The sequence below is a fragment of the Stylophora pistillata genome, chromosome 1, assembly GCF_964205215.1.
Source record: "Stylophora pistillata chromosome 1, jaStyPist1.2, whole genome shotgun sequence".
NCBI classification, from domain to species: domain Eukaryota; kingdom Metazoa; phylum Cnidaria; class Anthozoa; order Scleractinia; family Pocilloporidae; genus Stylophora; species Stylophora pistillata.
In genome coordinates this window covers 15,958,443-15,971,813 of record NC_142519.1, presented here as the reverse complement: position 1 = coordinate 15,971,813, position 13,371 = coordinate 15,958,443, and the positions used below count along the sequence as shown (strand labels likewise).

Below are 13,371 nucleotides of genomic sequence, written 5' to 3'. Positions count from 1 at the left end.
AAATGTCTTATCTTATTTGTTCTAGAATCACTTTTAAATTATAAAAAAATTCGTTCGCGTGGACATGAATAAAAATATATATACAAAGTACGATTCACGAGAAAGAAAAAAAACACCCAATCACACTCCACGTAAAAAGTACATGGTATGATCTTTTAAGAGAGACTTTCTATAAATACCACGGATAGGTGTGCAAGATGGAAAAATCGAAATCTCCCAAACTTTGTCACATTAAAGCCCTTATGAAACTATTTTAGAAAATGTAAGATTCAGTTTCTTGCGATTGATATTTTCCACAAAAATCATTTTTTTGAATTTTCACCTCCGAGAGGGCTTAAACCACAGAAAAATGTGCTTCGCATCATCGCGTGGTGAAAAGAAACGGAATCAAATACCATGACTATTACGATATAATATGATTTTATGACCCTTCCTTTGTATGAAAATGTTGTTGTAATTTCAAAAGATTCTAATCTGAATTTTTAATTTTTTTTCAAAATTACCCTCTAAAACAGTTGCATCGCGACTATCAATTTTGCCATTTTTCAACGGCAACAAAACCCTTCCTGGTACATGGCTTTCGTTGTGCAAATGCTATCCCAGAGAAAGAGCAATCCTTTTTCTTTCAATTTATGAAATAAAATTTCGGGGCAATTCAAACGGCAAGTTTTGAGAACTGAAAACATCAACGGTACTTGCGTGAAATTTACAACTTTTGAACTTGCGGTTGCAATGACGAATCAAGCAGTACAAGAGTGAACTTGGACAGCAGTTTAAATACCTCGGGAATTCGATCCTTTTCCACTAGTTCAAAAACTAAACAAACGATTATGACTTCGTAGTGGCAATTATCTGAAAGAAAAAGCATTTTTATCGCGCGAAATTGAGCTGTAAACCTCTTGACAACACTTTCCGTACCTGCGCATTTGTTTACTTTGAAGCCTGACTTGTACCAATTATCTAAATATCAAAAGTATTCATCAAAATGTTCGCATTTAGTCTGAAAGAAATCGTACAAGCAATGATGGAAGAATAGGACAAACATCTACTCACCTCATAGACATATATTGTTGAAAAAAGACCAAAATCCCTCAGCTAAACTAGATTTCGTGACATCCTCTTTGACTAAACCTAGGTAGGAGGGTAGGGGTGGAGGGGTTGGGTTTGGGCTTTGGTCCAAAGCAGACAAAAATATTCCCTAGTAAACCCCGTAAGCGCTAAAAAAAAAAAAAGAAAAAAAAGAAAAGAAAAGGTGTGTAATGTTTTCGAAAAAAGAAAAACAAACAAAATCAATCTTGGGACAGGAGCCGATCTCCTGTTGGGAATAAAAACAGTGACGCTGATTCATCTTAACGCAGCCCTCGTGCGAACAAGAAAACATAGCGCTAAGGTCTCGGTCCTTTTCCTTCTCATGGGTTTTGGCTTATCGACCGTCTGAGGTACTTCTGTGAAGTCCCCTGAGGAAAACTGGCACTCAAAGCTGAGCGGCCGTAAATAATCTGAAACTGAAAAAATAAAATGTAATAAAATGACACAAGTTTCGGCTCCGCAAATGGATAGTTTTTTTTTTTTTTTTGGTTGTTGTTTTTGTTGTTTAGGGTTAATTCACACGAAGGATAGGTAATAGGTGGTAAACTAGACTGTAGAGCATGAGTATAACTTCAATAAGAGAAAAAGAGTTTCTTTTCCTGTCCACTGTTTTTCTTTTCTTTTAAAGAAATTTCATGCCGTGGACACAGCGTGACGGCAGCATAGAACCGTGTACTCACTGACATTTTTAAAGCGTCACTATTCTTTGGAAAATCGCTTATTGTATGGGCAATGTGAGTTTCTACCGGTCACAGAAAGTCATATGGACAATGTCAAAGTATTATACCATTATAAACTACTTTGTGAGGCGAAAAACCAGCCATCCTGAAGGCTGTGTCAAGTCGGTGCCCGGTAGAAAGGCAACGAGGTTTGGTGATTCCCAGCGACAGTACTTAGACGCGAAATTTAAAGTAGGACAAGAACAGGAGTGAAACTTTATCCAGTGGATGTTGCACGTGACATGCGTTACGCGCGAAACCAGGAAGGGGAAAAACTGTTCACAGTAAGTGAATTTCTGACCGAGCAGGAAATTCCGTCATACTTTTCAAGAAGAGCCTCTAAACTCCGGCATTCTCATTCCGACGATCCAAAATCTGATCAAGACGAAGATATTATGGCCGCTGAAGAGGAAATCGCGTAGGAATTAGAAAATGTTCGCGCAGTTGTGTTAGAGGAGGTGGGACTAAGGCACCCAATTGTTTTTTACACTTTCAATTTATGTGACACGCACAAGGCAGGTAAACTGCGACAGCTAAGTGTTTCCATGCTGCATTCCATTTGCAAACATTTTGATATTGAGGTGATGAACAAAGAAGAACAAATTTGCTTTTCAATATACTAATAAAACCCAAGTGGAAGCATTGTTACTCAAAATCAACTCCCGCAAAACCGGTGGTCATGACAGAATACCACCGCGACTGGTAAAAGAGTCTGCCAACGCGATTGCTGGTCCTATTGCTGCAATAATGAATCACTCGATCAGGACAGGACAGTATCCGTCGCGCTGGAAATTAGGTCAAGTTACTCCTATATTTAAAAAGGACAACGAACTGAATAAAAGCAATTACCGACCAGTGACCGTTCTACCTGCGCTTAATAATGTTTTCGAGAGGTTGCTTTCAGCTCAAATGCGCGACTTTTACCAAAACATATTGTCTGAACACGTATCTGCGTACAGAAGGCACCATAGCTGTGAGACATCTTTGCTTAGGATGACTGAGGACTGGAGGCGTAGTCTAGATAATAAAGAGATCGTGGCGGTTATATCAATGGATTTGTCAAAAGCTTTCGACACTGTACCTCATGCTTTGCTACTGGCGAAACTGAAAGTGTATGGTATGCATGAATCCAGCTGTGCCCTTATTGGTGACTACTTGACAGATAGAATGCAGCGAGTGAAAATTGGCGATACTTATTCGGATTGGATGAGCGTGAAGCGTGGTGTGCCCCAAGGCAGCGTCCTGGGACCCATGTTTTTCAACATGTTCCTCAATGACCTCATCTTTCACATAAAGTCTGTAAAACTAAACACATATGCTGATGACTGCCAACTGCACACATCTAACGTAGACCCAGTAGCCTTGGAACAGCGGATCAATCATGATGTACAAATAGCAAACAAATGGTTCGAAGACAATGGGATGAAAGCCAACCCCGCTAAACACCAAGGGATGGTTCTTGGCAAAACCGATTACCCTTTCTCCTTCTCAACCACAAGATGCCTAACACTTTTTGGAATAATTCTTGATAATGAACTTAACTTCAAGGAACACATATCCTCTGTATGTAAAAAAAAAAAATAATCAGTTCAGTGTCCTCAAAAGATTTGGCAAACTTATTTCTACCGAAATTATGCTTCGCCTTTATAAAACGTTTATGTTACCCCATTTTCACTACTGTTCAATGATATGACACTTTTGTAACTCAGAGGACTCTGTTAAACTGGACACCTTAAATAGACGTATTTTAAGATTTGTTTTAAAGGACTGGGACTCGAACTAAGATGATCTTTTAGACAAGGCAGGTGTGTGTGGTTTAGCCAACAGGAGGATACAAAATATGATGATTTGTATATTCAACTGTCTCCATCTTGGTAAATATCCGTGCTATCTGAAACAACTAATCAAGCTAAGATCCACTGCTTACTCCCTAAGGGGCACGAATATTTTATCACTTCCTAAGCCGTTTACAACCACATACGGTCTAAATTCTTTTAGCTATTCATCTGTTAAGTATTGGAACTCCCTCCCTGACCACTTTAGAAAAACTGTAGACTATAGCGAATTTAAGAGCAAACTGTCAGCGCACAATTTCTGTTAATATTACATTTATATCACATATTATTATATTAACGATTATTATATTATTATATTATGAATTATTTTTATCTTTTAACCTGTTCTTGCTGTAATTTTAAAGTAGTAATTAGGATCGGAGATACTAGCTTATAAGCTAATCTAAAATCCGAGGATAAATAAAGTTTATGTATGTATGTATGTATGTATGTATGAACATCAAAGGACGGCGCAAAGCTCCTTACTTGTCCCTGCTGGAGAACGTCTGGTAGCATGCAGTTGTAGTAACAGTTAGGGTCTATACCGACTAATTAAATGAACATTCCAACATCAACATTCTTTGATTTTACGTTTGGAAGCAAAAAACTTATAATTGGGTTGGAAATACGGCTTTAATGAGGGAAATCAGGACTTCAACTTTTATCAACCATGTATATTCTCACTAACGTATAGAACATTATGCCTGATGCCAAAATTGTAGATGCCAGGCCGGCAAAATCCTTCAGATCCTAGGCTGTCTGGTTTTTAACTATAAATATTTTTTATTTCATCACGGAGGCTTAAGGTTTTCTTCTCGGGTAATAAGCATCTGATGGGAGGGAGGTTTGGGATTTGGTGAGATGGAAGGATTCTCATTTTTCTTTTTTTTATTCCCAACGGGAGATCGGCTCCTGTCCCAAGATTGATCTTGTTTGTTTGTTTTTATTTTTCGAAAAGTCTACATAGCTTATTATGGGAATTACCTGGGAATCTTTTTGTCTACTTTGGACCCAAGTCCAAGCCCAAGCCTAAGACCAAAATCCCTCAGTTAAACTGAATTGCCTGACATCCTCTTTGACTAGACCCAGGTAAGGGGGTGGGGTTGGGGGTGGGGGATTTGGGCTTTCTCAGACCGGTAGAAACTCACATTGCCCATACAATAAGTGATTTTCCAAAGAATAGTGACGCTTTAAAATGTTGAGTACACGGGTCTATGCTGCCGTCACGCTGTGTCCACGGTATGGAATTTCTTTAAAAGAAAAGAAAAACAGTGGACATCAAGAAAAGAAACTCTTTTTCTCTTATTGAAGTTATACTCATGCTCTACAGTCTAGTTTACCGTCTATTACTTATCATTCGTGTGAATTAACCCTAAATAACAAAAACAACGACCAAAACAAACAAACAAAAAAAACACTATCCATTTGCGGAGCCGAAACTTGAGTCATTTTATTACATTTTCATTTGGTCTTTTAGTTCCAGATTATTCCCAGCCGCTTAGCTTTGAGTGCCAGTTTTCCTCAGGGGACTTCACAGAAGTATCTCAGACAGTCGATAAACCAAAACCCATGAGAAGGAAAAGGACCGAGATTTTAGCGCTGTTTTCTTGTTCGCACGAGGGTTGCATTAAGATGAATTAGCGTCACTGTTTTAATTCCCAACAGTAGATCGGCTCCTGTCCCAAGATTGATTTTATTTGTTTGTGTTTTTTCGAAAAGCCTACACAGCTTTTTTTTTTTTTTTTTTTTTAGCGCTTACGGGATTTACTAGGGAATGTTTATGTCTGCTTTGGACCCAGACCCAAGCCCAACCCCCACCCCTACCCTCCTACCTAGGTTTAGTCAAAGAGGATGTCACGAAATCTAGTTTAGCTGAGGGATTTTGGTCTTTTTTCAACAATATATGTGTATGAGGTGAGTAAATGTTTGTCCTATTCTTCCATCATTGCTTGTACGATTTCTTTCAGACTAAATGCGAACATTTTGATAAATACTTTTCATATTTAGATAACTGGTACAAGTCAGGCTTCAAAGTAAACAAATGCGCAGGTACGGAAAGTGTTGTCAAGAGGTTTACAGCTCAATTTCGCGCGATAAAAATGCTTTTTCTTTCAGATAATTGCCACTACGAAGTCATAATCGTTTGTTTAGTTTTTGAACTAGTGGAAAAGGATCGAATTCCCGAGGTATTTAAACTGCTGTCCAAGTTCACTCTTGTACTGCTTGATTCGTCATTGCAACCGCAAGTTCAAAAGTTGTAAATTTCACGCAAGTACCGTTGATGTTTTCAGTTCTCAAAACTTGCCGTTCGAATTACCCCAAAATTTTATTTCATAAATTGAAAGAAAAAGGATTGCTCTTTCTCTGGGATAGCATTTGCACAACGAAAGCCATGTACCAGGAAGGGTTTTTGCCGTTGAAAAATGGAAAAATTGATAGTCGCGATGCAACTGTTTTAGAGGGTAATTTTGAAAAAAAATTAAAAATTCAGATTAGAATCTTTTGAAATTATAACAACGTTTTCATACAAAGGAAGGGTCATAAAATCATCTTATATCGTAATAGTTATGGTATTTGATTCCGTTTCTTTTCACCACGCGAGGATGCGAAGCAAATTTTTCGGTGGTTTAAGCCAGCAAACTAAATGTAATCGATCGCGCCACCAAGACGTGTTACCTTGCCATCAAATTTTTAACTAAATATACGTTTGCTTGAGCTCTAACTTAATGCTCATTGTTGTTACAGAGCAAAAAGTTAACAGGATCTCCTTGTGATCTTTCGAAACACATGCAGGTGATCAATAACATTTCTTTTCGGCATTGCCGTTCGTTCGATTAAAAAGCTAGTCACTTTAGTTTACTTTTCTTTGTTAAACATTCCAAACATTTACAGCCTAGACTTCGTCGTTCGATAGCCTGTTTGATATCTTCTTTGATCTGATCAAATTGGTGACTTTCGATCGTTACCCGCACTTGACTCACCTTCCGCCATCTTGGAAAAACTATTGAGCCTTCAGCACGGCTCTGTGGTATTGCCCATTCTAACGCGATGCTCGCGAGACTCAAGATCAAACTTAAGAGTTGCCAAAAGCTTTGAATTTATACAAAATTAGCTAGCGTTGTTGGCGAGTTAACTGATGGCGACTTAGAGGTGGCGAGTCTTCCTGGTGGCGAGGTGACTGTAAACCTCCTACATCATCTACACAGTTGGGACTGAGCAGATTTTAATGATTGCACAAGCTTTAAGTGGCGAACGAATGAGATTGCCTAGAACGCTAAGACCACTAAGTATGTAAGTCAAGGTTTGATTTGTTTCCAGATTATCCCAATTATACGTCTATTTTATTTTCAGAAATGAAATCTCCTGTATCCGAAAGATGTGCGCTCTTCGCGCAGGTGTTTTGGCCCTTAGATGCTCTTCAGTTACCATTGCAACACTGCTATCAGTCATTGCTCTTGTGCTGACTGAAGAAACTCTTACACCAGTCAACGTTTTTATGATGATTTTATTTAACAACATGCTCTCGATATGTATTTGCACATTCCTTGCGTTTGCTTTACTAGAGGGATACGAAGCTCATGCATCGTTCGGTAGAATTGAAGAATTTCTCCTCGTGAGAAATTTACGAGTGACTTCAAGTGATCGTTCAAGCCGAAAAGAAACAGAAATTGAAGCGAAGAACTCATGTGATAAGAAGAGGAGTTCAGTGGATATTCAGAAAAAACTGGGCGATTTTTCCATTGTGAATGAATTACAAGATGAAACAATATTGCGTGTGAGAAGTTTGACGTACAAGCAAATGGAGCGACGAGACTCCTACATTCTTCAGGATATCGAGCTTTGCACAACTACAAGTAGTTTGACAGTCATCACCAGGCCAGTTGGTAGTGGAAAATCTACTCTTCTCTCAGTGATCGCTGGCGAAGTTTCATTCACACAAGGAGAAGTATCCTGCCAAGGAACTGTAGCGTATGTTCCTCAGACGACTTGGGTATTTACTGGAACTATACAAGACAACATTTTGTTTGGTTTGTCACACGAAGAGGCAAAGTACACCAGAGTAATTGAAGCTTGCGCCCTGACTGACGACATCCAGCAGTTTCCTGACTCTGATCAAACACTTGTTGGCCAGCGTGGAGTTGCTTTGAGCGGAGGCCAGCGGGCTAGGGTAAGTTTAGCACGTGCAGTGTACGCTAATGCAGATGTGTACCTTTTGGACAATCCTCTGAGTGCCGTTGACTTCAAAGTTGCACAACATATATTTGACAAATGTATCAAAGAACTGTTAAGCGGTAAAACTCGGATGATGGTCTCTCATCACGAAGACCACATGAAAGACGCTGATGAAGTGATCGTATTGTGTAAGGGCCGTGTGATGGAAAGAGGAAGTTTTCTTGAGTTGCAAGACAAAGGAATCTTTCATAAAACCACTGACCCACAATACAAGAAGATTTCGACCGAAGGCAATTCAGGTGGGAAGTTTGTAAGAGAGAATGAAAATGAAAGTGTTCGATCTGCTGGCTGCTTGGTTGGAATAGAATCTCCGTCAAAAGAAACCAGGAGTCTTCTTACGCCACAAGAAGATCGCGAAATTGGAGTAATTTCTTCCAAGCTTTACTGGAACTATTTCAGAAGTGGAATGTACACTTGGATGATTGTGGCAACAACCCTTTTCTCTGTAACAGCTCAAGGTACGACTTTAAAACGGCCTCTCAGAAAGAGCTTGCCATGATTGAGCAAATTGTTTTTAGAGTCAAAAGAAATCCAAGACTGCATTGAATTTGCTTTACTTCTCTCTGTAATTAGTTCAGAAAAATACTTCCAATTTCGCAATGAAACAGCTGTAAAAGCGGGCCTAAGACTTCGCCATTTATTGCATCGTGTCCCTCGAAAATCTCAACATTCCCATTTAATATTGACCTACAGGAAAGGATAAAATACATTAAATTTGTTCTGATTTAATATAAATTGGACACACAATTAAAAAGTGTCTTTGTCTTTCCTGTCGAGTACGTGTGTCTGAGGTATATCAGGTCAGGAGTCAAAATCTTCTTTTCGTTTTATATGAATTAAAATCAACACATGGAAAGTGTTTGCCTGAGTCTTACTAATTTTGCATTCTCTTTCCACTCAGGGATGTTGGTTGCTCCAGATGTGTGGCTCTCTTTCGCGACAAAGAAACCTCTTCAAGATCAAAAAGATCAATCAAACTTAGCTATGTATGGATGTCTTGTTGGTGTATCCCTCATGTTTATATTGGCACGAACATTTGTTTTACTCTCCTGCTTTTTACTATGCTCTGAACGTCTTCATGACAACATGGTCTTTGCTATTTTACAAGCTCCCGTCGTGTTCTTTGATTCGAATCCCGTGGGAAGAATCCTTAATCGATTTTCTAAAGATATCGGCTGTTTGGACGAGCAGTTACCAAGAACATTTCAGCTAGCAATTGACGCTCTCTTAATCGTGCTTGCATCAACAATTGTTCCAACTATTATAAATCCTTGGCTTACTTTCGTTCTCATACCATTGATTGTGGTTGCCATATACCTCTCCACGTATTATTTGAAGACATCTCGGGAGCTTATGAGGCTAGCGTCCATATGTCGTAGTCCAGTGTTCTCTCACATTTCGGAGACCCTTGATGGACTAGAGACGATTCGGACCAGAGGCCGACAAAGTGATTTTGTTGGACTTTTGCGCAGGCGCCGAGTATGGCGGCCACGAGGATATTGGCTCCTCTTCTATTAGCTATTTTAATCAATTTTAAGCTTCAATTTTATTACAATATATACTTGGATGAAGACTTTGACTCTCTCAAGCCTATTTGGAGAGGAAAAAGTTCGGTTGGTTGCGACGTCTTTGGAATTTCCTTCTCAGCTCGTAAGTGCTACTCAACAAGAGTGCACCGCCATGATAGACTTCGAAGGCCTATCATGAAATGGGTTAAACATGGTTATATACTGCTTGCGGCGACGGATTGCTCCCTGTTAACGATAGACATTACAGTTTTTATGGATGTGGAGACGAACCCTGGTCCTATTTCTTCAGAGAAGAGCTATGATCTACGAAAGCAAACCTGGTCGGACGAAAGTAAGATTCCATGTTATGGAAGAAACTATTTACTCGGTTTGAGAAAGAAATCTGGTAAACCTTCGAGCCCTGTCTTAGAGACGCTTAAGAAACTACAGCTGCTCAGGTTTCGTGGTAATCGGGGAGGTTTGAGAAAAAATGTTCAGCATGTGAAGGAGAGATCTATTCAGAATATTTCTGTCGTCATTGGACGAAGGGCGGAAAGTGGGTTTGCTATTCCCCGACTGCGGGTTGAAAAACGACGAAACCCTAGCAATCTCGTCAGTGTACCAAAACAAGTGGTGTCCCGCGAACACACCTCTGTTAGTTCTGGTCAGCTTGCTGTCCCTAAACTTTTGTTTATTAACATCTGTAGTTTGGGGAAAACAACTAGTCGGGTGCGAGCGGTTGTGGCTCTGGAGGCCGACTTAAGAAATAATGACATCGATGCTTGTGTTGTGTCGGAAACTCATTTAAAAATTGAGGTACCCGATACGGTGGTCAATATCTCGGGTTATAATATCTTCAGAAGGGATAGGAATTGGTCTGGATGCGATCTAAGGAATGGGGGAGGTGTTGCTATCTATACAAGGAGTAATCTTTCAGTTATTGATGTTTATCGTTCTAATTTATACGAGTTTATTTGCCTGACTGTGTTGCTGCCAAGTGGGAATTACATTCTTTTATCTGGTCTTTATCACCCCCCGAAGACATCATACCAGCAATGCGATTTAATGGATTATCTTCTTAATGTCTTTGACACAATGCTGGATAATCACCCAAACGCTACTATTGTTTGCGGTGGCGATCTTAATCACCTTGATCTCACGAGACTTAAACGCATTACTGGTTGGACTGCTTTAGTGGATTTTCCAACACGAGGGGATTCATTTTTGGATAATTGTCTTACAGATAGGCCAGAGCTCTTCGGAAAAGCTTTATCTATAAAGATGCTGATTAAGACGGATCACATTGGATTTATAGTTCCAGCGGGCAAGAAACTCAAGCCTATTCGTAAGAAAGTGCAATTTAGGGATTGTCGTGAGCATAGGAAGCAAGCTCTTTACCTTGCCCTCGCATCAGAATGCTGGGATGATGTTTTGGAGGCGGATAGTATCGAAACAGCTGTGAACATCTTAGAATTGAAGATCCTGGCAAATATTAACTGGTGCATGCCTTTACGAACGGTTTCCCTTTCGTCCCGTGATCCAAGTTGGATGACACCGCTAGTTAAATACATGCTACGTAGCAAGTCTCGCATCTCTGTTTTACGTACTAATAAGCATAGAGAGCTTAGTAGAAATGTGTTGAAGGTTATTGGCGAAAACAGAAGGATGCTTCTGGAGGGCAAAATGGGGAGCAGAGAATGGTGGAAAAACGTAGACTTGATATCTCAACGCCGGCGGTCCACAAACGTTTCGCTGGATAGAGAGACCGCTCAAGATTTGAACGAGTATTTCGGCGACCTGTGTACGGATGGCGATTACGTTGAGCCCGCGTTACTTGAAATTGGTCCTGAGGTGAAAGTCCCGGAAATTAGTGAACGATATGTATGGAACTCACTGAGTACTCTAAAGAAGACTGCAACTGGTCCTGACCAAATTCCGTATTGGGTGTGGAAAGACCATGCGGAGATCCTCACTCCAATCATTACTAAGCTATGGAATTTGTCTCTCGCTACGCACCAATGGCCTAGATCGTGGAAAAGGGCAAGTATAAACCCACTGCCAAAAGTTGATGTTCCAGTGGCAAGAGGGGACTTCCGGGGGATCAACGTAACCCCTGTAATAGCAAGAGCCCTGGAAAAGGCAGTCTATAAGATTCACGCCCAAAGGCCGGTAGAAGAACAGTTGTTGAATAGTCAATTCGCGTATAGAGAAGGAGGGAGCTGCACAGATGCTCTGCTACTTATACAGAATAAGATCTGCAAGTTTCTTGATGATCCCAAGTGCAAGGCAGTGCGGATGTTCGCGATGGATTTCAGTAAGGCCTTTGACTCTGTGAGCCATCAACTCCTTGCTGAGAAACTTAAGAGTCTACCACTTAACCCGTATATCATAAACTGGTGGTTAGGTTTTTTGCGAGATAGAAAACAAAGAGTTATTTTCGGGAATCATGTCTGTAATTGGAAAACAGTTAACAAGGGCACAACCCAGGGTAGTGTTTCAGGACCTTATTTGTTCAATATATTTCTTAACGATCTGGAAATTAAATTAGGGAACGAGACACTTGGTTTCAAATACGCTGATGACTGTACGATTATTGCTCCGGTATATTATTATAAAGATCACTCTGTAGACTTAATAAATCAGTTTTTACAGTGGGCAAGCCAAAATAGAATGAATTCAAATTCTACTAAATGTAAAGAGCTTATTATGTATAAAAAAGGTCACACTGCCGAGGCCTACAAAAGTATTTTTGGCATACCTCAGACTAGTACAATAACCATTCTTGGTCTCACGTTTCAGCCGAACTGCAAATTCAGTACTCACCTAAAAGAAAAGTTAGGTAAAGCTAATAAAGGGTTATACGTTATCAGATGCCTCCGCAAGGAAGGATGTAGCCAAGCAGAAGTAGATGTTTTATTTAATTCCATTGTCCTACCTAATATCACGTATGCTCTATCTGTGCATGGGGCCTCTGAGTCAGAGCTAACTATAGCCCAGCAGTTTTTAGATCGTTGTTTTAAACGTAAATACATATCTAAGAAATTAGTGATAGGTGACTTACTTAAAACGCAAGATCACAAAATTTGTCGCAAGGTTTCAACTATCCTGAGCCATCCTCTTAGAGCCTACTTCCCTGAGACCAAGATCACGAGGTATAATTTGAGAAATAAATCCCCTGTCATGCCCGCTATTCGCACAAACCGTTTTAAGAATACATTTTTTAATAGAATTGTTTTTAAGTATAATGTAGCTTTGTGAAAGTGTACTTCCTGTATTAGATGTAACATAAGATATGTAATTTTATCTTTTGAACAATAAAGACACACAGACACACAGATCAGTTTTACAGGTGGGTTTGCCTCGTCTTTATTTTATCAAATGCATACAACATATCATTAGAATTGGGAGGATACGTCCCATACTCGATAGAATGGTAATGAATTAAGTTCACCCAAGGCTCTGACCGTTTTTCTCCTCTGCCTATTTTGGGAGAGGGAAGCGCCCTAGACCCCAGATTGAAAGATGAGGGCCTCAGCCTCAGCCGGCGCCTATGTTCTGTGTACCTTGCCAGGAAAATTGACATCGACGAGCTGGCATGAAGACCTGACTGAGGCAATCTTAGAAGATCTAAAACTCCATGACAATTTAGGGTAATGAAACACCCGGGATCAATCGTCATCACAAATTTTTATAACCTGTTTTATCGAGAGTCAATCCATGTATTGCCAAAATACCCCAATAATTCTCTCTTCTTCACTTGTTTTCGTAAAGACATCAAGATCTGCTGAATCAAGCTAACATTTTGGTACTAGCCAGTGGGAAATGGATCAGTGTGCGATTTGAAATTCTTGCATCACTATTTGTTGGTGCAGTGGCTTTATTAGCTGTTTATGTATCTCAGGATGCCGGTGAGTATGTATTAATAAAACACTTATCCGTCATCATAAGCACTTTGTGATCGAGTGAGCAAAAGCTCAATAAAATCCA

General features: G+C 39.8%; 2 protein-coding genes across 2 annotated transcripts; both read left to right on the top strand.

Moving 5' to 3' along the window:
- Nucleotides 1–2,801: 2,801 nt before the first annotated feature.
- LOC111336100 (ATP-binding cassette sub-family C member 4-like) lies at nt 2,802–9,394 on the top strand. Its single transcript, XM_088731492.1, has 4 exons — nt 2,802–3,371; nt 5,121–5,182; nt 6,995–8,334; nt 8,778–9,394. Exons 1-4 carry the CDS (start codon nt 2,802–2,804, stop codon nt 9,392–9,394), a joined length of 2,589 nt encoding a protein of 862 aa, XP_088587618.1.
- Nucleotides 9,395–9,579: 185 nt separating this feature from the next.
- On the top strand, nt 9,580–11,804 carry LOC148741410 (uncharacterized). The gene is made up of 2 exons (XM_088731448.1): nt 9,580–11,681; nt 11,789–11,804. Exons 1-2 carry the CDS (start codon nt 9,580–9,582, stop codon nt 11,802–11,804), a joined length of 2,118 nt encoding a protein of 705 aa, XP_088587574.1.
- Nucleotides 11,805–13,371: the final 1,567 nt, after the last annotated feature.